At 41.8% G+C, this 23484-nt stretch overlaps 4 protein-coding genes across 18 annotated transcripts; 2 read left to right on the top strand and 2 right to left on the bottom strand.

Moving 5' to 3' along the window:
- Positions 1-709: 709 nt before the first annotated feature.
- LOC6506975 (PDZ and LIM domain protein 1) lies at positions 710-14955 on the bottom strand. 14 transcript variants are annotated; one of them, XM_044714447.1, is made up of 9 exons: positions 14807-14955; positions 14380-14751; positions 11935-12083; positions 11556-11859; positions 4370-4570; positions 4232-4311; positions 1757-1919; positions 1172-1210; positions 710-1107 (listed from the first exon to the last, which is right to left on the bottom strand). In XM_044714447.1, exons 2-9 carry the CDS (start codon positions 14587-14589, stop codon positions 1021-1023), a joined length of 1233 nt encoding a protein of 410 aa, XP_044570382.1. In that variant the 5' UTR covers positions 14590-14751; positions 14807-14955; the 3' UTR covers positions 710-1020. The 14 variants fall into 14 exon arrangements, with proteins under 14 accessions (XP_044570382.1, XP_014765015.1, XP_001956893.2 ...); XM_014909529.1 differs by lacking the exon at positions 14807-14955 and adding an exon at positions 3614-3685 and having other exon boundaries at positions 14380-14675; XM_001956857.3 differs by lacking the exons at positions 14380-14751; positions 14807-14955 and adding exons at positions 3614-3685; positions 12583-12871.
- LOC6493028 (cell division control protein 6 homolog) lies at positions 5069-7583 on the top strand. Its single transcript, XM_001956858.4, has 2 exons — positions 5069-6688; positions 6754-7583. The coding sequence occupies exons 1-2, from the start codon at positions 5191-5193 to the stop codon at positions 7170-7172; spliced, it is 1917 nt and encodes a 638-aa protein (XP_001956894.1). The 5' UTR covers positions 5069-5190; the 3' UTR covers positions 7173-7583.
- Positions 14956-15225: 270 nt separating the features above from the next.
- On the top strand, positions 15226-17066 carry LOC6493029 (TBC1 domain family member 13). Of its 2 annotated transcripts, XM_032454046.2 has the most exons (6): positions 15226-15378; positions 15445-15524; positions 15584-16047; positions 16123-16128; positions 16215-16738; positions 16792-17066. In XM_032454046.2, exons 1-6 carry the CDS (start codon positions 15359-15361, stop codon positions 16904-16906), a joined length of 1209 nt encoding a protein of 402 aa, XP_032309937.1. In that variant the 5' UTR covers positions 15226-15358; the 3' UTR covers positions 16907-17066. The 2 variants fall into 2 exon arrangements, with proteins under 2 accessions (XP_032309937.1, XP_001956896.1); XM_001956860.4 differs by lacking the exon at positions 16123-16128 and having other exon boundaries at positions 15227-15378.
- Positions 17003-19191, bottom strand: LOC6506972 (cytosol aminopeptidase). The gene is made up of 3 exons (XM_001956861.4): positions 17922-19191; positions 17399-17863; positions 17003-17334 (listed from the first exon to the last, which is right to left on the bottom strand). The coding sequence occupies exons 1-3, from the start codon at positions 18975-18977 to the stop codon at positions 17194-17196; spliced, it is 1662 nt and encodes a 553-aa protein (XP_001956897.1). The 5' UTR covers positions 18978-19191; the 3' UTR covers positions 17003-17193.
- Between the last annotated feature and the right edge of the window lie 4293 nt (positions 19192-23484).

Raw genomic sequence — 23484 nt, 5'->3', positions numbered from 1 at the left:
TTGGAATCAAAATCAGGTTGACCGTTTAATGGGATCGCTCTGACATTGTGCCAGCTTATGGGTTATGTATGTGTGCTTTTATTTTTTGAAAAAAAAAACTGGCCAAAATAAGAGATGTATGAAAGAAAATTACATTTGGTGTGTGTGTGGCTTACTTAGCCGTGAAGTGAAAGTACATTATGTGGTGCAGACAATTGTTATGCACATTACACACGTACACTCTCGAGTGACTTATTTCCATTCAAATTAAAGTCAAATTTATGTTTACGCTCATTTCTCGGCCCATGTGTGCATATAGTTTCAATATAAATACGTTTAATTGCCCAAATGATTGATGGAATAAGTGCAGATTTGCAGCGTCATGTTATGCAAAGATTTTCGGCCAAGAGGGGTGGAGTCTGAGTCTTTTATTTTACCTGGGCAGGGCCCGAAACTACTCATAAAGAGGACAGCAGCAGCTCGTCATATTCAAATCATTTTGATACAATTACCCAGCCAGAGTGTTGAAATGTTTGATCCACTTGTGGGTAAATTATATCACCAGAGAGCAGTTACTGGATTTATGAATATGAATATCAGGTGTTCCAACCACTCAACACTCTGCATTCTGTTTCTTTTTCGAATCAAAGTCACATTTATTAATTAAAACATTATTTACACCTATTACATTCCATGACTAGAATCACTCGTGGTTAAAAAATCTCATGGATTTTAACTCAGAATCAGCATAAACATAAGGTTTTTATTTTAGAATTGAGGTGGTAGAATTAATGTGTATATCATATATATTTATTTCAAATCCGATTTCATTACCAAACCAATTTATCATTAAGCTTGTTAGTGTTTCACAATTTCTTGTTTTTTTGTTCGTTCTTCATATAATTTATTAAGTTAAATAGAATTTCATAAAAATCCGCTAAATATGTTAGGAGATGAACAACTGTCGGTGCCAACTATTGCAGATGTTGTTCGCTATTGATGTTGCTGTTGCAATTGGTGTTGCTGCTGCATCTGCAACATCTAGTAGTCGGTGGCACCAATAACGCTGTACATCAGACGATTGAAAGAGCCGCTCTGGCGTATGTTCTCGTCGTGGGTGTTTACCACCTTTAAAAAAATATTACATTTGGTTAATTAAATTTAAAACATAAACATTTTAGGAGCTACTCACATTGTACGGCGGCCGGGATACTGGCGCTGATACTGGTTTCTGTAAGATCATTCAGTGGGGAATAAATAAATAATATTCAACTTAATAACCTTTTTAATTTCCAGCGCTTTTTGTTATTTTATCCAAACTATCAAAATGCAATCTCTAAGTTTTATGAGCTTTTGTGTTAAATGTTAAATGGCTTCAAAAAAAATAGTGTGTGTGGTGCTTATGATTTGGAAAATATACACAAAGATGGGGTTAATGGAGATGCCATATCAGAATTAGTAGTTACTTCGGCTTAGTTAGTAGTTAGCATTCCGCTGGACAAGGACACACTGACTCTGTTGACTAACATTCGGTTGGTTCAACTGTACAACTAGGGGTCAGGATTAACATTTTTTTTTGTTTACACAGATAGAGAGAGACAGCAAGAGCGAGACAGGAACAGAGAGATATATAGATAGAGATATAGGCAGACTTTGTACAGATGAGCTTGAGCTTGGGCGAGCGATCTTGTCGTGGATGCCTTCACATAGAGTTTTTTGACTGAGGTCGATTTGATTTGATTTGAATGGACTTTTGCCTTCCCTGGTTAGATCTTACCTTTCCTGGAACCAATCTATTCGGCTGGTAGACCTTGGTCTGCACAGGAATGGTCACTTCCTGTGGCGAAGAAGTGCCATAGTTGCTGTAGGAGCCGCCCTCCTCTTGGATGGCTCTGTAGGTATCGCTGTTCCTGGGATCGTACACGACAGTTTTCTTATAGCTGCTCGATGGCAGTTAACAGTGATCAGTAACGGTATTGGTATCGATTGGTATCGTTATCGTTATCAGTTTCGGGGGTTTTTGCATTTTGAGATCGTTGAAAGCGCCGTTATTCGTTGGTTTTTTTTTGGGGTTATGCGTATGTTTTTCAATAGATTTATTTTAAGTCGTTTTATTGTTTGTTGGTTAATCGAAATTCATTCATTTAAATGAATTAACAAAATATATTTGGTTTTTTTGGTTTGTTTGTTTTTTTTACATCGGTTGAGTAGCGTGAGACAGAGTAGTGAGAGAATAGAAAGAGAAAACAGGATGTGCACAAAATACGTTAGAATTATTTTGTTTTGTTTGTAGTTGTAGTATTTTTTGTAATTTTTATAAATTTTATTTTGATGTTTATCGGTGTGCTTAATTGTCCTTTTAATGGCACACTCCTCAAACAATTTGCGATTAATAGGAAACTCATTAACAAATTCCTTACGAACTAGTTAATAAAAGTAATCGAACAGAACTGCATAACAAGTGTGAGATTTTTATTAATTTTAATCAGATTTCGTCGTATGAGTTGAAGCCTTGAGATAGGGAAGGGGTTAGGTTTTATTAGGATTAGGATCAAAAATGTATTAATACTGGAGGGAGGGTTGCAATGGCTTTTTTATGGAAAGGGGGTTGATGAATAGGAACTTTCAGTGCTGTCTTTCAAACAGTTTTTTTCGTAAAAATCGTAAATATAATTCAGCAAACTTTTTTAAAACCAAGATTAGTCCTAATAGGGGGAGGGGCTGGGCAGGAAAAGGGCTGGGATTTTCAGCAGGGTGGGGTTTTGGGGGTCTAGTTGGAAAGACTTTTTGTGGCTACTATTTCTTTGATCATTTGTTTTGTTGATAGAGTTGTTGCAGTTTCTGCTGGCGATGTTGGCGTTGTTGCTCTGCAAGTTGGTCTTTTTGCTTTTGTTGCTCCAGGATTATACGTTTTTGTTCCAGGAAAGATAGATCGATGAAAATTCTAACATTAATCGTGCAGCTGAGTTCTAAATATATATCGGGTCTAATATCTAGAGTCGTAATGTCTAAGGTGTTTGTAATTTGATTTCAATATAATTTAAATATTTTTTTGGTTTAAACTTTAAATTAAAACTAGATATATTTACAGCACCTGACCTGCCAAAAGAAACCCCAATATGCCGATTTACCTTTCACACCTGCGCCAGAATAAACCAAGAGGGGACTTTTCGGAGAAACTTCAGGAAAAAACACTTATATACAAATAGTATTGGTTTCCATATCACAGACTCCGGTCTAAAGAGATTTTTGTTGCAATAGGAAGAGATATGGGAAAGGGAACACAAATATTTTATGTACATTCATATAGACAGCAGAGCTCATGCATCGGTATTTGGACAGATGTCGTGTTGTTCTGTTGTTCTGCCAGACATATCATAGATATTGTATCTTGTTTTTAAAGGACTTTTCAGAAATTGTTGTGGTTGCGGGAGACAACAATTAAAAGGTGTTTGATGGGTTAATCTGTACAGACAGGCAGGGATATATAATATATATATATATGAAAACATTCCTCATGTTCAATTTTCAATTTGTCTCAAGGCAAGTTCAAGTTCAATTTCGAATTCTTGCTCGAAGGATTCAATCAAAGAAACGAAATCAGGCTGTGCTCAAGATATGAAATTACTTTTACCCGTTAAGTTTTGTTGGCAAAGGACGATGCAAAGGACTGTCCTTCAAGCGATTGCTTTCGCTTGTGGCGAAGCTACAACAATATACATAGAATATATATAGAGAGTGGAATATATAGTTGATATAGAAAATAGAGATCCGGCGATAGGCGGTACGTACAACATCTAGGGACTTGGAGTGTGTTCTATAGTGTTTTCATCTGATTCGTGTGTGCTTCGTTTTAGTAAATTTTGATTTCAATAATTTGGCTTACATATAAGTGGGTTAGTTTATAAATTTTCGCAGCTTCACCAATATCATCATGTTATATAGTATGAAACTTAGGCTACTTGTATTCGTAATCAAAATCGTGTCTCGGGATATTAGTTTGAAGCTACTAGGCGCATTTCGAGTGGCTCTCTCTCTGGCAAAAAAGAAAAGCTGCAATAAATTTTGACATTTCTACGCAGATTTATTCAATAATTGCAATTTCCAAAAAGAGTAAAGAAACGTAATTATATAGGCGATATGTTCAATTTGACAAGCGTAATCCAAAGTTCAGATATTAGTGGTAAATTTTCTTTTGTTTCGAGCTAAGCATAAGAGTTTTCCAAATGGTATATTTCAGTTGGCAACTTACGGAACTGTTGTCCTGATGGTATCCTCGATGTTGCTGTTGGAGTACAGACCGATGGGCGAGTTGAATTGCTTGTGGAAGACCTGGAAATTGGCTTTTATAAAGGAAAGTTTTTATTTGAAAGAATCCCTTTAAACTTACGCGGCCAGTGTCGGCCTCGGAGCCAACAACCTTGTGCAGCATGGTGTCGGCCACGCGCTGCTTCATGATACTGTCATGGTAGTCGTGTCCTGGATGGGCGCGCACAGCCGGGTTGGGGTAGTGCCTCAGGTAGGACTCTGTCGTGGGCGCATCCTTCTTCACTTTAGCGCCCGGCAGGACCAGAGGAGTTGTTCGGTAGGGCTGAAATCAATGGAAAAAATAACACCACACGTGATCAGTCAAGATTAACGACTTTGTTTATGCCAAATACAATCTGCACACATTTGGCAGCCATGTTCTGGCAAATGATAATATAAATAAATCAGTGAGAGATTACCACAAGTTCTAGAAGTATTTTTCCTCTGATCTTTCGATCTTCGCCCACTGTGCTGGATGCGACTGTGTGTGCGCGTATAAAGTTTATTTACCCAAAAATTCCATTTTATGTACGAGCTGAGCGCCCGTTTATATACTTTCAAAAATATCTCATCGCCGTGGCGTATATTTTTAGGCGCTTACGTAAGAGTGTTCTTCGCCAGCCAGCCAACGTCCAGTTTTTTCGTTTTATTTTTACCAGACTGTCGGACAAGTAAGTAATTCTATATGTGGGGGCTACTGATTTGAATGTTGTAACAAAGCGCGCCTTATCGATTGACCAAGCTTTATCGATAAGCCGATTATCCTGACTTAAGCAGCTGATCGTGACTATGACTTTTCCAACACTGCATTTCTTCGCGCTTTTTTTGACTACCAGCTGGCGTGGCACTAAATCAGATTATTTTTTAAGAGATAATTATTATTTAAGAAGAGATACTAACTAAATGGCCGCCGTTCGACGCTCCACGCGCCTATCGGCCGCTGCTTCGTCTCTGCCCCCTACGGCACAGTCGCAGTCACTGCAAACGCCGAAACAAAGTGAAGTCAGAGGTCGTCGCAGATCGGACGTTTGGAAAATCAGACAGCCGACTATAGAAATAATTGACAGCGACGAGGACTCTGATGACCGGATTAGCCTCGTTTCAGAGAACAACGAGAACCGTAGCCACCTGTTGAACAAAATGGACAACGGCAGCAGCAGACGCAGGACAACGACAGGCTCGAGGGTTCATATTCCGGACAGTGACCCAAAGACGCCACGCAGCAGTAAGAAAACATCAAAAACAACCGCTTCCCGAGCGAAAAGAATAGAGGAAAATGAAGAAGCGGTTAGGATATTTCTGGAGAGCAGTGATGAGGATGCGGTCAATGTCTCTCCGCCCAAACAACGTAAAATTCAACCGCTTCCACAGCATCTTATTAGTCCCTCAAGACTGCTGGACAGGCTCAGTATAGATGAGCGCCAAGAAGAGGACCCCAAGGAGACTAAGACTGAACCATCGCAAGAGAAACATTCAAAGAAGAAATCGAAGCCCCAAGTAAAGAAAGATCATCTCCCAGAAGATGAGGAGGAAGCCAAAACAGATGAGCCAAGCCTCTCCCCAGAATTTAAGCCCCGCAACAAATACCAAAACGCTCGACGCGTTCTCAACAGTGCAGAGACCCAAAACCTTCCCGGTCGGGAGGAACAGCTCCAAGAACTTCGTGAATTCTTTACCAGTCATTTGGAGACCCATACCTCCGGAAGTCTGTATGTCTCTGGCCAGCCAGGAACTGGCAAAACAGCTTGCCTCTCGCTACTGCTCCGCGATCCGGAATTCTCCAAAAGACTGCAACGTGTCTACATCAACTGCACCAGTATTGCCAGCGTGGGAGCTGTTTACAAGAAGCTATGTTCAGAGTTGCAGCTCAAAGTAAGCGGCCGAACTGAACGTGATCACATGGAAGCCATACAGCGACATCTAAGAACAGCCAAAAAGATGCTCCTGTTGGTCCTAGACGAGATTGACCAGCTGTGTACTAGCCGTCAGGAGGTCTTGTACACGATTTTCGAATGGCCGGCCTTGCCAGGAGCCAGATTACTTCTCGTTGGCATTGCCAATAGCCTTGATCTCACAGATAGGGCCTTAATGCGTCTAAATGCCCGCTGCGAGCTTAAGCCTCGACTTATGCACTTCCCACCTTACTCGAAGCAACAAATTGTGGAGATCTTCAAGTCGCGCCTGGCCGAGGCAGAGGTTTTGGACGTCTTTCCGCCAGTAACCTTGCAACTATTGGCCGCCAAGGTGAGCGCGATCAGTGGAGATGTGAGACGTGCTCTGGACATAGGAAGGAGAGTGGTGGAAATAGCAGAGCAGCAGAAACGCGATGGTGAAAAGGAGTTCAACATGAAGGCCCTGGAACTTGATGGCAAGGACAAAGAGGAGGCCAAAGAAAAGCAGGGTAAGAATATTTAAGACAACTAAGAATAATCCCTAAAGAAAACTAATAAATAATCCTCTATACAGACACTCTGAAACCCGTCCAAGTTACACAAGTAGCTGCTGTGCTTAACAAAGTCTATGGAGCTTCTCAAAACCTAGAAGCGGACATCGAGGATGCCTTCCCGCTGCAGCAGAAGCTAATGCTTTGCACCCTAGTGCTGATGCTGCGAAACGAGCGAAACAAGGACATCAGCATAGGACGCTTACACGAAGTCTACCGCAGAGTATGTTCCAAAAGGAATATACATGCTCTGGACCAGGCAGAGTTTGCTGGCACCGTAGACCTGGTGGAGACTAGGGGAATTATACGGATCATGCGCAAGAAAGAGCCACGACTGCACAAGGTTCTGCTCCAGTGGGACGAAGAGGAGGTTCATGCATCGCTCAGCGACAAGCAGTTAATCGCCTCGATCCTCAGCGACACCTCCTGCCTGGGAAAGTAGCAGCCCCTCTGGATAATTACCTTTGGAAATTAGCTTGGTTAATTGCGCATTTCTCTCATTTTCGTTCACCTTGGGGACGAACATTTCAGACTGTTTGAAACGAACGTATATATATGTATAAGAATACAATTTTTGACGCTAATTTTAAAATTCGTGGCTGGCGCAAGCACAGAAATATTTTGAAATATCATTTTGAGGGTCACTTTCGACATTCTGCTGCTGCTGCTGCTGCGGGGCATTTAATTGATTCGAATCTTTTTGAGTTTTTATATAGTTTGTGTGTCATAAATTTAAGTAAATGTTGCGCCGCCTAATCTATTTCTAATCCGATCCGTTGACCAATAAGCTATAGACTATTTCCTGTTAGCCCTTAAGTGCTTTAAAATAAACCAATACTACAATAGCAAAGACCACAAAAGTGAAAACATTTCCTCACTTTCGTTTGGGGCTTTGGTGGTGCCAACTTTTTGGGGAACAGGCGATAATTCCCATTGTTTTGCGAGCCAAATTAACGTTAATGTTGCTGAAATACGTGCGGGAATTGTTGGCCATCTCGACATGAAATTAATTTCTTTTATAATCATTTTGTTTATTTATTTTTCTGGCTTATTGTTGTTTTTCTAGCGCTCTCTGCTCTAAAAATACCCAGCATTTTTGGTGGTATGAATTACATTGAGCACAGAATGAGCACAATCATGAATATGTTCGAAAACTCTTGTTGCCTTTCGATGTATATTGACGGAAAGCGAACAAATGTTTGAATAATAATCTACATACACAGAGAATCCAACTGAGAGATCCGCCAACCAGTCAGATATATTCACGGATGTACTACCTATAGATGTGAGTACATAGCGTTCTACTTTGTATATTATGTGGGAGACGGCTTCTTCTTTCTTAATTATATATTTTTTTCTTTTGAGGTAACAGTAAAATGAAAACCTCAGAAAATATATATATATATTCCGACGCATCCCAACGTTTGGCTGGCATTTAGACATTTGAATTTGAACTTGAATTCCAAGAACAAATGTTTGACGGTAAAGGTGAAACTTTTCATCTGGATCTTGGCCATGTACTTTCAGGTGCCTGTCACAGCAGTTGGAAGGTGTCAAAAGATTTTTGTTTATGGGTGAAAAAATTATTTCAAATAAGAAGTAATTATATGCACAGTGGGCTATAGTTTTCCAAACTGAAATTATCCAGTTTTTGAAAAAAATTGTTTTTGAAACTTAATAACCATATCTTAGAACTTCATTGAAGACTTTCTATGACTATACTTGATACTGTTTCATTGCTAATTATTTTTTAAAATAAAAAATATAGTTTTATTATCACTCTCTGCTTACTTGATATTGAATGCATTCATTGAGGTCTGGCTGCTCCTTGTAGTAGACGGGGGATCCGTTTTTGAACTGAACGTACTCCATTTTTGTGTAGTGTGTGTGTGTTTTTGGCTTTTAATTTAAACTCCTTAATTGACCAGAATTCAAACAAAATAGAAACGAAATTAAATTATAGCCAGAGACAATTACGTAATAATATATCACATCAGTTTCTTTTTTAAATATTTTTTTTTCTGTTTTGTGTGATGACACGAAAAGTGTCCACAAATTGTTAAAAATATTGGTAACTTGCTTTTTATGCACGTTTAAATCAACGCTGCAGCTGGATGAGATCGCTTCACGAGGATAATTTCACTACTAAAAAGGATGCTCGAGCTCGAGTCTTGTATTGTTGTTTATTTTTCAATATTCCGAACGCAACTGATTTGAAAATTTTCAAATGCTGGCGAATTATTGCTATTCCGACTGCGCGGAATTCCAATTTGTCTATATAGATCCGCTCAGTATCCGAGTATTGGAGAGTATCTGTCTATGTGAGCCAGAAAGATATAGAAAAGTGAGTGCTGACGGTCAGAGGCCGTTCGACCCACGCACCCATACTCTGTCAATTTTCGAAAATTTTGGTTAAATTCAGTTTTTCACTGAGTGCGTGAGAGAGAGGCTGATGATTTTTTTAAAATATACAAAATATGTTTTTGTGCAAATAGCTTATTCACCGAGCGTAAACTCTGTATGGTCGAAACAACAACAACAGCAGTATAAACTTGGACTTGGGTGATCTTATTTTTTTGGTTCCCGCCCACGCGCCTTCAAGTTATAGTCCCCCCATACACCATACCCCGACGGATGTTGTTGTTTGTCCTGCGGCCCCAAATGAAAAAAAAAAAAGAAAAATATGTTATTCACATATATCATCCCATCTTTCATATATACAATATCTGTTTTAATTGCCGCTTTGTAGAGCAATTTCAGATACAATTCTTTTCGCATCGCGAAAATTAGGCACAAATATTTATCGGGTCCGAGGTTATTGTTTCGCTCGAATGCAGAAACATTAATGTGAAAATCGCAGTCGGCAGAAAATTGAGAAATATATCACAGATTTAACAAATTCTGTAGCTACATTATTGATTTGCTCAGTTTGTTTCCACTGATTCGCACTGACACTGCCCAGAGATTTGTCAACTGGCAGTTGACAGTTCCATAGATACATCCACCAGATCTGTAGATACATCGATTAGTGGCATTGGCATTCTGTGATTTCTTGGCTGTCAGAAGCAATTGACATTGTAGCAGGGCATTTGATGTTCTGCCTCGGACACGAGCAGGTGTAATTAGCCTTGAAAGTCTTAATGAAAAGATTCAAGTTCGATGGAAAATTCAAGGAACGCATAACTTACAGGGAATTATGTTTTGTTTTTCCCGCTACGAAGGTTGCAGTTCATTTAAAAGATCGCGGGGGCGTCTAGAAGAATCTTTTTGTGGAATAAAAAGCCAAAAACGATCCATAAACAATTCAGGGAATATTTTGTTCTTGGGGCTCTAACAAAGCGAACTTTTGGAATATAAATACGATGCAGTCAAGGTATATATTAAACATAAATTAATTTGGAAGAAGAGCATTAACCCAAAGAAGATATTTCTATATTTAAAATCTGTTTAATCCAATGTCAAGTACTAAAAAAGAATAACTTATGAGTAATTTGTATATTAAGTGGGAGTATTTCTATTATTTGTTTGTTTTAAACTAAGCAGAGGGCTTATTATTTTTAGTATAATGTTCTAAACTTCCTTCACCCCTTAGAACCTTGATTATTATTTTTTAAAATATACAACCAAAGATCAAGTGTCTTTAGGACATTCACCCTTTACAAGCCCCAAAAATATAAAGAAAAATTAAAATATTACAAGGTCCTGGACCTGGAACTTGTGACACCTATCTCACACTTTTGTATGACAAATCATTGGACATCAAAAACATCTATATGCACCTTGATTTTTATTTTGGTGCCGCATTGGCAAACAAAGTGCGGCCTTGGCAAGTGTCTTGATTCATTAGCGGCGTCATCTTGGGTTTGTATGAAGCATATGGAGGGGCTGAGAGTGATGGGGCCACTTTCAGTGGCAGTGCCGCGGCATCACAAGGTATCATCCATACGGACAGTGGATCAAAATCAAAACAACCCATCAAAATACACCTCACCTCACCTGCCCTCCTGCAGTTTAGTAGTGGGGCCCCCCCAAAATAGTTTCTATTTACAATCTTTTCTTGTTTATTTGCGTCTTTGCCTCTTGGCATTTTCCGCAGAGTTCTTGGGGGCGGACTATCTAGTATCTAGCTCTCTGTTTTCGCTTCTGGGTTGGTGGGTCTGTTCCGATGTTTCAGTTTGATTTCTCGCCAATTTCCACCTGCACACACTGCGTCACTGGGCTCTTCCTGTTTAGCGCCCCCCATTTTCGACAACCCGGTTCCGATCTCTGGTCTATTTTTGGCGGATGTAAGAGGCGGAACCTTGACCACCAGCAGCATAGCTATCTGCTGATGTCAGCCATTTAATATTCTTCAAAAAGCTTTTCAAAAACAAAATTATTTTTGATTTTTAAGAGTGTTACAACTGAACTTTGATAAAAAATTTACTTTGCTTACATTGTTCAATTAATTCTATAGCTAAAAAATATCTTGTATTCATATTTGTTTACTCTACAGGTTGTTTAAAAGACATTTAAAAATGCTATTTTCATAATCGTATAAAATATTGTGCATGCAGCGCTAAAAAGTATGCTACATTGCAAGCTGAAAATTTTGTATAATTTTTGTACATGTAAAAATATATTTTACAGCCGATATTTAAAAATATATTAACGTTTTATTGGCTTTAAAATATTTTAATAATTAAAAATACCCAAACCCCTTATTTGACTTCAAGAAACTCTTAGTCGAAAGATGAAGGATCAGTGATACTTTTAGGGTCCTGATTCTTTTAGGAGCCTATAAACTCCCTAGTAAAATAAATAATGTAAATATCAATCGACTCACCTGGTTCACAATGGCAGCCTGCTCCTCCTCCACATCCTGCTGATGATCCCTTGTCGGCTTTGGAGAGAATACACTCGAAGGAATCTCATATCCTCCTGACGCGTTTAGCTGGGGAAACACAGTCTGAGGTAGAGTGTCCACCGGCAACTGAAGGGCTCGCTCGAAGTGACTGGGTCCGGGCAAAAACGGCGAGGGTCCACGGTGGGGCAACAGATCCGGACTGGCCGGAGGCAGAGTCGAATTGCTACGGGATCCGGGGCCAGCATCCTGGCTAACGCCCTGCGTATAAGCGATTTTGTTATCCCTAAGGGATGGAATTAATTATTATCTCTCGTCTGATTAAAAATCGTGGGTGGTGGAATGCGAATCCCTGGCTCACCTGTGCACCACCAATCGGATGTCGTTGCCAGCACCGCGGAACAGCTGTTGGGCGTCCGCATGACTCAAGTCGCGTGCATCGTACTCGCCGATCTTGGCTATGATATCGCCGCGAAGAAGCTCCCCATATGACGGGCTGCCCACCTGCACCTGCAAGGGGGCGGAGAACAGAAAAGGGTTCAGTTTTCTTTTGTGCAACATTGGGCTGCCATTCGGTTGCCGCTGCCTTGACACAGATGAATGACTGCCTAAATTATGATCGCCAGACTGTGTTTACATCGTTAGCGGGATATGGGAGGAGAAATTATCAGGGAGGGTGAGGATCGTCGGGGAGGATCGTCTTTAGCTATTTTGTTTCGCGTCAATTAGTTTTACTGGCGTCGCATTTTGGCAACGTTGCAGCGCTTATTGTTGCTTCTGTCGGACGGATGTGGCGGATTGGGGGTTCTCTCGATGTGCCAGTTTCGCTGTTTTGATTTGTTGCTGTTTATTTGGCCGATGAGAACAGGGGGCACAAAGGCCAAATCGGTTTGGCTTCACTTCTCTTAGTTTCCCTGCATCTGAATTTGCATTCTGTTTCTACGTTTTTTTTTTCGCCACAAAGCGACAAATGGCTGGCTTCTCCGGTTACATAAGCGAGTGTTATTACCCTGGTGATTATTAGGGGCGTGTCCAGATCATTGCCGCCCACCAGGCGTATGCCCCAGGGCGTGGCCTGGCCATCGCGTTGCAACACCACCGCGAACTCGTGCAGCTTGGGGCTCATCCTGCTGGACCGGATCCTACAAGCTCATGCGATATTGGATTTTTGTTTATTTTAATTTTTAGTTTTTTTTTTTAATTGTGGGGTTGCCCCGAGGCGCTGTAGGCGCGATATTGCAGTCCGTTAAGCGTTTTGTTCGATCGCAAAGCTGCTCAAGTACTAATTTTAAAATACAATTCGTATTCCTTTTTGCAGAAGCAGAAGCAGAAGCTGCGGCATCGGCATCGCCAGCAGAAGCAAATCTTGGTGGTATACCAGTACACTGCGCCACAAATTTATATAGTATCGAAAATACATACAACTTGTATCCACCGGCAACGGCGACTACATGCTGAGAAACATGAATTCGATTGGCGGATCTTAATCGTTAAATGGGTTTTCACTCAGCGGGGTATAATGAATTTTCCTTTTAACTTGGCATGGGGCTTCTAAATCAGCATTTATTAAAATTTTGGTTTAAAGGGATTTTTATTTTATCTGGCCAACATGGCGTATACTTGTTACAATGCTTGAAGATCATATTACGTATACGCATAGGTGGCACAAAAATGGGATCAATTTTTTTGATAAAAACCATCATAGTCCCTTCCTAAAGGGTATAGCAAAATCCTCTTAGAACCAGTCGCACTTTCCCCATTGTTCTCATTGTTTAATTTGTCTTGTGCCCTGCATTTCAGACATTCTGCACACACATTTCAGGGCAGCACTTGATCCAGTTGCAAGCTGACCCTGAATGAAATGAATGCCACATGTCATCATCTAGGCAGGCTTTTGATGATCATGCCTGGGTGGACTCTAAGAGAAAATCAAATGTCTGGGCATCTGTTTTTTTCTGAAAACGATGAACAATTTTATTAGTTTGTTCTTTTTTCGTGGATTTGTTTGCCGAGCGACGATGAGGCAACCGAGAGAGTGTAATTAAATTTATTTACTGAGTCGAAAGCTGGCATATAAAAGTATTAAAGTGAATAGAGACAGATCATCAACTAAAACAAGCTAATTAACCAGATTTTTCATGAATTAGTCAATGGAAAATGTGTTTGAAATTCTCAAGAAGGGTCAACGGTTGAAAAACTTGAAATATGTTGTTTACAATTTTCTTCAAAATTCTCATTTTTGGCAACAGTTTTACTTTTTACAACGGAAAAATCTTTTCCGCTTTCAGATCTCATTGCCTGCTGATATACACAATATATGGTTTGGCATTTTATTTTTGCATTTCGTTTAATACCGATTTCGGCACTTTTTGGCCGGGGCTTTCGAAATGTGCCTTTTACTGTTTGGGACTTGAATTGTTGTTTTCGGTTTCAGTTGGAAATGGTGAGACATTTTGCCATAAATTATACTTGAACCTTGAGGTGTCTATAGGGGCTTTCTAAGACATTCTGAGATGGCATGTTTTCCAAATGCAAACGAAAATGCATTTGCGGCTTGCGTCAATTTTATGGACCGCTTAGCTTTTTTAACTTTCAGACGAAAGTGCAGCAGTGTCCAATTAATTAAATTTCGGTTGACAAATTTACGAGCCGCCAGGGGCGAAATGTTATTGAACTGATTTCTGACACGGGCTGGTGTGAATTGGGGCCACCAATACGAGAGACCGCCACCGGGCGATGATTGACAAGGCGGGCTATTTAGGGTGGCGGTGTCGGGGGTGGTATTCTTGGGGTCTCTGGGACTTACCCCCACGTTTGCTTCGTCGGCAAAACGGACGCGTTTCTTCAGTCCGCTGCTGCTTCTCCGACGCCCGGGGGGTGGCAGAATGGGTGGAGGCAGTGGTGGAGCTCTCGAGTAGGATTGGCGAGGGGGTGGCGATTCGTAGCCGGATCCGGGCACCTTCCAGAAAGCCGGTCGCCCGTATGACGCGGCTGCCGCTGATCTGCTGGTCGTCATTGCTGGCCAGCGACTAGCGTAAACAAAAGAAATGCTCCTCCCCACATTCACAAATGTTTGCTGAATTATTTATTTCTTTCTTATTTCGAACAGCGCGCAGACGTCGGTGCGTCTGCTCACGGCTGCGTGTGTGTGTACACTACTGGGCAATTGAAAAATCAACTAAAATAAAGGAAAGAATGAACAGAAACGAAAGCAAAACAAAAATTAATCATACCAAAACTATTTGGATGAGACTCAGGTGTATAAAATTAATAGAATGTTTACGAAAAGTTTTAAAGGTACACTTTTCGGATAAGTAAAAGTATATTTTAAACAAAATAACACATGTATGGTTTCGTTATTTTCCTTTCTAGTTCAAATGAAGCGCCTTTCATTGTGATATCGATAAATTAGTTCATCTTCCGATAACACTGTAAATTTTTAGTACAATAGACTATACAAGGTCACACTGAAAATGTTGTAGCAGTGCTGCCAGCTAAAAAGTCTAAAACCATAATATTTACATTTTTCTAATATATATTTTCTATATCAATATCTACTTCCCCAATATTAATCAATTTTAATCTTTTAAGTTTAAAAAGAAGATATTTTTATGTTATTTCTAGTTTTAAATATGTCTCAATCAGAAATAAGCTATAAAACTGCTATGTAGACAGCCCTGGAAAGTTTCACTTTTAATTTCGATGCATTCTGTTGATTAAATCTGAAACGGAGGAACATCGCGATTTGCATGGCCCAAACAAAGAAACCCGCAAATAGCTGAAACATGTCTATTTTCAAGGCGCGGTTGGTATTCTTTCCTTTCGGATTGAAATCAAAGATTGTAAACAGAAACTTTCCCTTTTAAAACAGAGTTAAGGAATTCGAGGATGTTCTGGCGCCACCACAAGATGAGATTGATCTGAAGCAGCTCCGGAGACTGGCTTTCAACGGTAGTGTAATAAATTCTGTAACTTTATGTCAACAAATTCTATATGACGCCAATCCACAGGTGTGCCCGATGTACAAAGTTTCCGGGCCCTGAGCTGGAAGATCCTACTTGGCTACTTGGGCCCCAAACGCAGTAGTTGGGCATCCACCCTTGCCCAGAAGAGGGCCCTTTACAAGCAGTTCATTGAAGAGCTAGTCCTTCCGCCGGGACACTCGAATAACGGTGACTCAGGCTCCGGAGACCAGGCGGATTTGAGGGGCGTTGGCCTGCAAGATCACCCGCTAAGTGAGGGACCCGAGAGTGCCTGGAATACGTTTTTCAACGACAACGAGTTCCTGCTACAGATCGACAAGGATGTGCGGCGATTGTGTCCGGACATATCATTCTTTCAACAACCCACTGAATATCCCTGCAACATTGTGGTCCACAGCAAGGGGGAGCATGGACGCAGGCTGCACGAACGAGTGGTTCCCGCCGTCCTCAGCTCGGCAAATGTGGAGCGCAAGGGACTTGGTATGACGAAGGTGAGTTTCGATCGGCAGGTGTGCTAGAAAATAAGCTGAACCTATGTTTATTTATGTCTGTCATCTGGACTTTAGCAGCAAGTAAGTGATTCAATACCATGTTCAATATCCAACGTTGTTAAATGATAAAAAGAATGACTAAAATTACTCTCCCTGTCCTCCTTCAGATAAACTTAATTACCAAACGCTCTGTGGAAAACTATGCCGCAATGGAGGAGGGCCAAGAAGCCCACTGGGAGGTGGTGCAAAGGATACTCTTTATTTACGCCAAACTGAATCCCGGCCAGGGCTACGTTCAAGGCATGAACGAGATTGTGGGTCCTATCTACTATGTTATGGCTTCGGATCCGGATCTGTCCTATCGGGAACATGCTGAGGCGGATTGCTTTTTCTGTTTCACAGCTTTGATGAGCGAGATTAGAGACTTTTTCATCAAAACATTGGACGATGCCGAGGGAGGCATCAAATGCATGATGGCCAGGCTATCTAACATGTTGAAAGACAAGGATCCAAATATCTACGAGCACCTGAAGACCCAAGAACTGCATCCGCAATACTACAGCTTCAGGTGGCTCACCTTGCTACTTTCACAGGAGTTTCCACTGCCGGATGTGCTGCGTATTTGGGATTCCGTATTCTCCGACGAGCATCGTTTTGATTTTTTAATCAAAATCTGTTGCTCCATGATGCTGTAAGTCAGGGGAAAATTTTACTAGGACTGATACTTATAGTTCTTCTTTCTAGAATCCAAAGAGAAGCTATACTGGAAAACGACTTCGCGTCCAACGTGAAGCTGCTGCAAAACTATCCCCCAATTGATATCAATGTTGTGATTACCCACGCCGTTTCTTTAGCGTAGCAATAACCCCTATACTTGCCGAAGAACCAAAAGCAATCAAAACTGCATTTTAGTTTAGCCCCCTCGAAAAGCACCTATACAGGAAAACCAATAATATACACTTGCTTTTTTTATATAACCTATAATTTTTATACTTCATTAATAAACGAATAAATTTTAACATTTCGTGGTCCCAACATCAACTCATCAAAGAGGTTACGTAGGCTCGGTCAGTAGGATAAAATAACACTGATGTACAAGTGGCATCGTCTCAATATAACGTAAAACACCATTTTCAAGGATAATCATCACTTGTTAAGCTTGGGTGCCGTATCCTTGCAAATGGTCTGCGCAATAAACTCGATGAGGGTTCGCGTGGGGCGGCCAGCCATTCCCTGTCGCAGATATTCAAACTCGTCGCCGCGAGTTATCATTACGTTGGTAGCGTCCTACGGATAAAGAGTTGGAAACTTAAGAAGATTACCCAAAACAAAAAACGATATTGACACTTACAATATGCATCCATTGTCCGCAGGGCACAAATTCGCGCAGAAAAGCGGCAGCTTTGCAGGGACGTCCGCCACGGCCAATACCGTAGTTCTGGACATCACTGCGTCCTCCGGCACGCACGGCCTTGCTGTAGTAGTTCCACAGAGGTAAGCGCCACACCCGATCACCGGTGTGCATGCTGGCGTGCTTAATTTGCTGCCACAGGATCTCGGAATTGGTGAAGACGCCGCAGGCTGCCTCGTCCAAAGCTTGACGCATGTAACCGGAGCAAGTGCCGATATCGATAATGCACTTCGGACAGAAGTTCTGCCCATAAAGCAAGGCATCGGCTAGCACCAGGACATCCTCGTGGTCGGTGCACTGCACTTCGATGGTCTTGCCGTTCATAGACTTGACCATATCTCCGGGACGGAATGAGTTGCAGCCAATTACGTTCTCACACAGCGGAATAAGGCCGCGAATGTTAACCTGGAAGATGGACCAAGGGATTGGAGAAGGATTTGAGGAGGGAACCCCCTGGACTCACCGGCAATCTCAGTCCAGCTACAGCTCGGCAAGTGGCAACTACAACTGCTGCTCCCGTCATGTCTCCACGCATGTGGAAGAGCTCTTCCTTCTCCTTGAGGCACAGGCCACCAGCATCATAGGTCACGCCCTGACCCACAAGAACAATTGGACGCTCCTCAGCGCAGGTTCCGTAGTAGCTCAACTCCAGAAAGATGGGTGGCTCGCAGGAGGCCTTGCCCACCGCCAGGAAGGCGTGCATCGACTGGCTTTCGGCCCAGCCCTCAACCTTGACCTCCACGTTGACACCGGACTTACAAAGTACCTCCACCACATTTTGAGCAAACGCAGTGGGTGTCAGAAGGTTGGAGGGCATCTCCTGGAGCTGGCGTGTAAGATTCTGGGCGGCGGCCTTCTGGAGTCCTATACGCCATCCCTCAATATCGCAAATTTCGTCCTTGGTGGCGAACAAATCAATAGAGGGCACAGACACCCGGCGCTTGGGATCCCTCAGCTCCTGGTAGATCCAAATTCCCAGGGCGGCACCTTCAGCGGCTGACTCGGCATGCCCGCAGTTCTCCACCTCGATGCGGTCTGTATCGATTTCGGCGAGAATACGGCAGGCATCCGCCACCGATCGCCGGATGGCCTCTTTCTGCTCGTCGAGGACCTCGTACGGATTGTAGCCCAGGCACTCCTTGCCCAGACCGATGACCGCCACGGCCGAGTAGTAGGGCACTCGCTCTGGTTCGACGGCAAAGAGCAGGCGCGTCTCTCCGCGCTTGGGCATGGGTCCCGACATACGCAGCACCTCCAGCAGGCGTCCGTGGGTCTTCTGTACGTTGTACCGCCACCCGGTCGGCGTGAGTATGCCAGCGTCGTTTTTGTCCTCCTCGTCAGCGTACACACCAATCACCAAGCCACGGGACGGTGGATCCGCACAGATCTCCATCTGCTGGAGCTGCAGCATCTGGTTGATGGCTTGCGAAGCATAACGACGCTGAAGGACCGTCGAGCGCGGGCGACCGAAACCGAAGGCACATACACGAGCGATAGCGTTGCGCGAGAAACGGAACATTTTTACAGATTGAAGTTGAACTTGAACTTTGAGAATTGAGATACAAAATATATACTACCAATATTGTAAAACTTGCACTTCGATTTGCTGTGCCGCTTTAAAAATATATTTCTTAAAATTTTTGTCGCCAAGATTAGCTAAAATGTGTACGTGTTCAACCTCAAAACGAATAAAAATGAGACTGAGCAGATCTCCAGCTCGGCTTCAGTTCCAAATGATACTGACAGGAAACACACCAGGTTGCTAGTTTCGAAAAGTTTTAACATGGGGAGACTCCCCGATTCCTACGTTTTTAGATTTTTGCCTTTCAAAAATATAAGAAATCTTTCTTTATGCTTAAAGATTTATTGAAAATTAATAGTCCTTTAAATATCCCTTGGATTTTTGATCGCAATGTTATATGTTTGTATCTTAAACCATTGGTTACCATACTATACCATAATCTACCTATTATATTTCTAGCTATTCCTGTTGTAACTACTAATATATCCTTTGGTATTCCCCGGACAGTTTCCAAGGATATTGTATCAAGGATATTAGTTTTTTCCTATTCTTCATTTGGCCAAAATATAAGCTTTTCATGCACTTTTTAGTGCATATATTAACTATTTTGCAGCCAATCGTAGAACGAACTAGCATTTATGAATCAGAGCAAAATTCTTCTTCGACCTGCATCCAAAGATTGGGAAAATGAAACAAATCATATTTGGCCCAGTTTTTGGCCAAATCAGCGTCCCAAGATTTTGAAAATAGGACAAACAAATTTCGACCCGATTTTCGCGATTTTGGCAAGGGGGGGGCATCAGGATTTTTTGCAAAAATCGGCGAAAATTTTATTGTTCGATTTTAAAAAACTTTTGATGCAGATCGAAGGATAATAATGTCCTGATTACGAAATGGCATCCCTTTCCAAAATCCGTTCAGAAATAGCCAAGACATGAGCTTTGAAAATCGCGCCTTGGCGGCCAAAACGCGGCGCAAATTTCTCGAAATTCGTATGGCAGAAAATCTGAAGTACCAGGCGAACAGAAACCAGCAGAAGGTGGCCGAAACCAAGCAGTTCAAGCAGTGCCAAGATTTTTCTGTTCTGAGGAAGGGAGAAAGTATTAGTTTATGGCGGCATTTCGCCTCCCTTTCCCTCTAATGGTGAATATTCTTCATCTTATTCTTGCTTAAAATTCAAAGAACGGTACTAAAATCCATGATGGCCGACTGTTCCCCAATCCCTGCATCCCAATTTCCAGTCCAGAACGGTAATATTCACTTAATGATGGCAAACTTAAAACGACACACGTTGATTTTCTGCGCGTGTCACGATTTGGGGCCAACGTGAGCGAAAATGCATTGGATCCTATGGGGATCGTTGATCGTGCTGAGGTGGCGTGCCAAATGTCGTGCAAAATCACTCCTGCTCTCCCATCACTACGCCAGCTTAATATGTCTACCTGTCCCTATCGGACGCATTATCTCGTTCTCCCCCATAGAGTATGATGCTGGGATCCCCATCCCATAAGGTACAATGGGAGGGTAAGGTGCCACCACAGCTGCCTTCCTCCCTTTCCCACATATGGCGAAATGAGAAAAAATTGCTGTGAACTGCTTGAACTGCTTTCGCTTGGCAACCTTCTGCTGGCTTCTGTTCGCCTGGTACTTCAAATCTGGCCACGGGCAAAATTCACTGAAATCGAGGAAAATTTTGATGAAGAGGCATTTAAAAAATGGCTTAAAAAAGGGGTTTTGCGAAGGTTTTAATTATGAAATTATATATTTTTGTTAAATATAAATACTATATTATTTAATAGTATTTTTTTAAACATTTATATCAATTTCCAAATGGCCAAAATATATGCTTGAAAAGTGGCGATATTGCGCTGCCCAAAATGTTGCGCCAATTCCTCGAAATTCGTATGGCAGAAAATCTGAAGTACCAGGCGAACAGAAATCAGCAGAAGGTGGATTTCCACCACCCCCTCACCATCACTTCGTCAGAAAAATATCTCCATTATCCCTTCACTGGCCCCATGGGTTTAATAACCTAAGGCAATTTTCGCAAGCAACACCTTATTAATACGGCAATAAAAAAGCACACTACTACTTTATTTTTATAATTTCAGCATTTTTAATTCGTTCTGTTTCATTGATGGGTTGTTTTTTCATGGAGTGACATATTTATAACTTAAAATAAAGATTAAATAATGTTAAAGACAAGTGAAAGGTTAATATAAGTATTCTCTTATAAATTGAGAAAAAACGGTACTAAAATCCATGATGGCCGACAGTTCGCCAATCCCGGCATTCAAATTTCCAGCCCAGAACGGTAATTTTCACTTAAGGATGGCAAAATTAAAATGGCACACGTTGTTTTTCTGCGCGTGTCACGATTTGGGGCCAGCGTGAGCGAAAATTCATTGTTTTGTATGGGGGCTGTTGCCGCGTGCCGAGAAGTCGTGACAACCGTGGCTCCAAAACACTCAGTACTGCCATCCCCAAGAGAGCTTAATTTGTCAACCTGTCTCCCTCTTAGTGCATTGTCCCATTCCCCCCCATGAAGCCTAGGTTGGAGCCTCCACTGCATTAGGCGGAAAGGGAGGCCGTTACATATTTATATCTGTTTGTCCCGTTCCCCCCTTATGACCAGAAAATAATTATTGCTCTGACGTCACTGCACTGCTTGCATTGCTTGGTTTCGGCCACCTTCTGCTGGTTTCTGTTCGCCTAGTACTTCAGATTTTCTGCCATACGATTTCTAAGAAATTTGCGCCGCGTTTTGGCCGCCAAGGCGCGATTTTCAAAGCTCATATCTTGGCTATTTCTGAACGGATTTTGGAAAGGGATGCCATTTCGTAATCAGAACATTATTATCCTTCGATCTGCATCAAAAGATTTTCAAAATGCGACAATAAAATTTTCGTCGATTTTTGCGAAAAATCCTGATTTTGGCAAGAGGTCCTACTCATATCTCGGCTATTACTCAACGGATTTTGGAAAGGGATGTTATTTCGCAATCAGGACTCCGATATCCTTCGAACTGCATCCCAGGAGTTTGAAACTAGGGCAAAAAAAAATTGACCAGATTTTCGCGATTTTGACAAGGGGTACCATCAGGATTTTTTGAAAAAATCGGCCAAAATTTTATTGTCGGATTTTGAAAAACTTTTGATGCAGATCGAAGGATATTGAAGTCCTGGTTACGAAATGACGCCCCTTTCCAAAATCCGTTGAGTATTAGCCGAGATATGAGCTTGGAAAGAAGCTCCTTGGCGGCCAAAACGCGGCGCAAATTTCTTAGAAATCGTATGGCAGAAAATCTGAAGTACTAGGCGAACAGAAACCAGCAGAAGGTGGGCGAAACTAAGCAGTACAAGCAGTGCATAGCTTTTTTTCAGTTCTGAGGAAGGGAGACAACAGTAGTTTATGGCGCCATTTCGCCTCCCTTTCCCTCTTATGGTGAATATTCCTAAACTAAAATTAAAAAAACGGTACTAAAATCCATGATGGCCGACTGTTCCCCAATCCCTGCATCCCAATTTCCAGTCCAGAACTGTAATATTCACTTAATGATGGCAAAGTTAAAATGACACACGGTGTTTTTTTGCGCGTGTCACGATTTGGGGTTCGCGTGAGCGAAAATGCATTGGATCCTATGGGGATGGCGCTTCGTGCTGAGGTGGCGTGCCAAATGTCGTGCAAAATCACTCCTGCTCTCCCATCACTACAGCAGCCTAAAATGTCTACTCGTCCCCCTCGATCGCGTCATCTCGTTCCGCCCCATAGAGAATGATGCCGTGATCCCCATCCCATAAGGTGCAATGGGAGGGTAAGGTGCCACCACAGCTGCCTTCCTCACTTTCCCACATATGGCGAAATGAGAAAAAATTGCTGGGAACTGCTTGAACTGCTTTCGCTTGGCAACCTTCTGCTGGCTTCTGTTCGCCTGGTACTTCAAATCTGGCCACGGGCAAAATTCACTGAAATCGAGGAAAATTTTGATGAAGAGGCATTTAAAAAATGGCTTAAAAAAGGGGTTTTGCGAAGGTTTTAATTATGAAATTATATATTTTTGTTAAATATAAATACTATATTATTTAATAGTATTTTTTTAAACATTTATATCAATTTCCAAATGGCCAAAATATATGCTTGAAAAGTGGCGATATTGCGCTGCCCAAAATGTTGCGCCAATTCCTCGAAATTCGTATGGCAGAAAATCTGAAGTACCAGGCGAACAGAAATCAGCAGAAGGTGGATTTCCACCACCCCCTCACCCTCACTTCGCCAGAAAAATGTCTCGATTATCCCTTCACTGGCCCCATGGGTTTAACATTCTAAGACCATTTTCGCAAGCAAAGCCTTATTAATACCGCAAGAAAAAAGCACAATACTGCTTCCTTTTTATAATTCCAGCATTTTTAACTCGTTCTGCTTCATTGATGGGTTGTTTTTTCGTGAAGTGACATATTTATAACTTAAAATAAAGATTAAATAATGTTAAAGACAGGCGAAGGGT

Source organism: Drosophila ananassae, chromosome 2R (genome assembly GCF_017639315.1).
Source record: "Drosophila ananassae strain 14024-0371.13 chromosome 2R, ASM1763931v2, whole genome shotgun sequence".
NCBI classification, from domain to species: domain Eukaryota; kingdom Metazoa; phylum Arthropoda; class Insecta; order Diptera; family Drosophilidae; genus Drosophila; species Drosophila ananassae.
The sequence above is the reverse complement of the archived record's forward strand: the minus strand, read 5'-3'. Positions and strand labels throughout refer to the sequence as shown.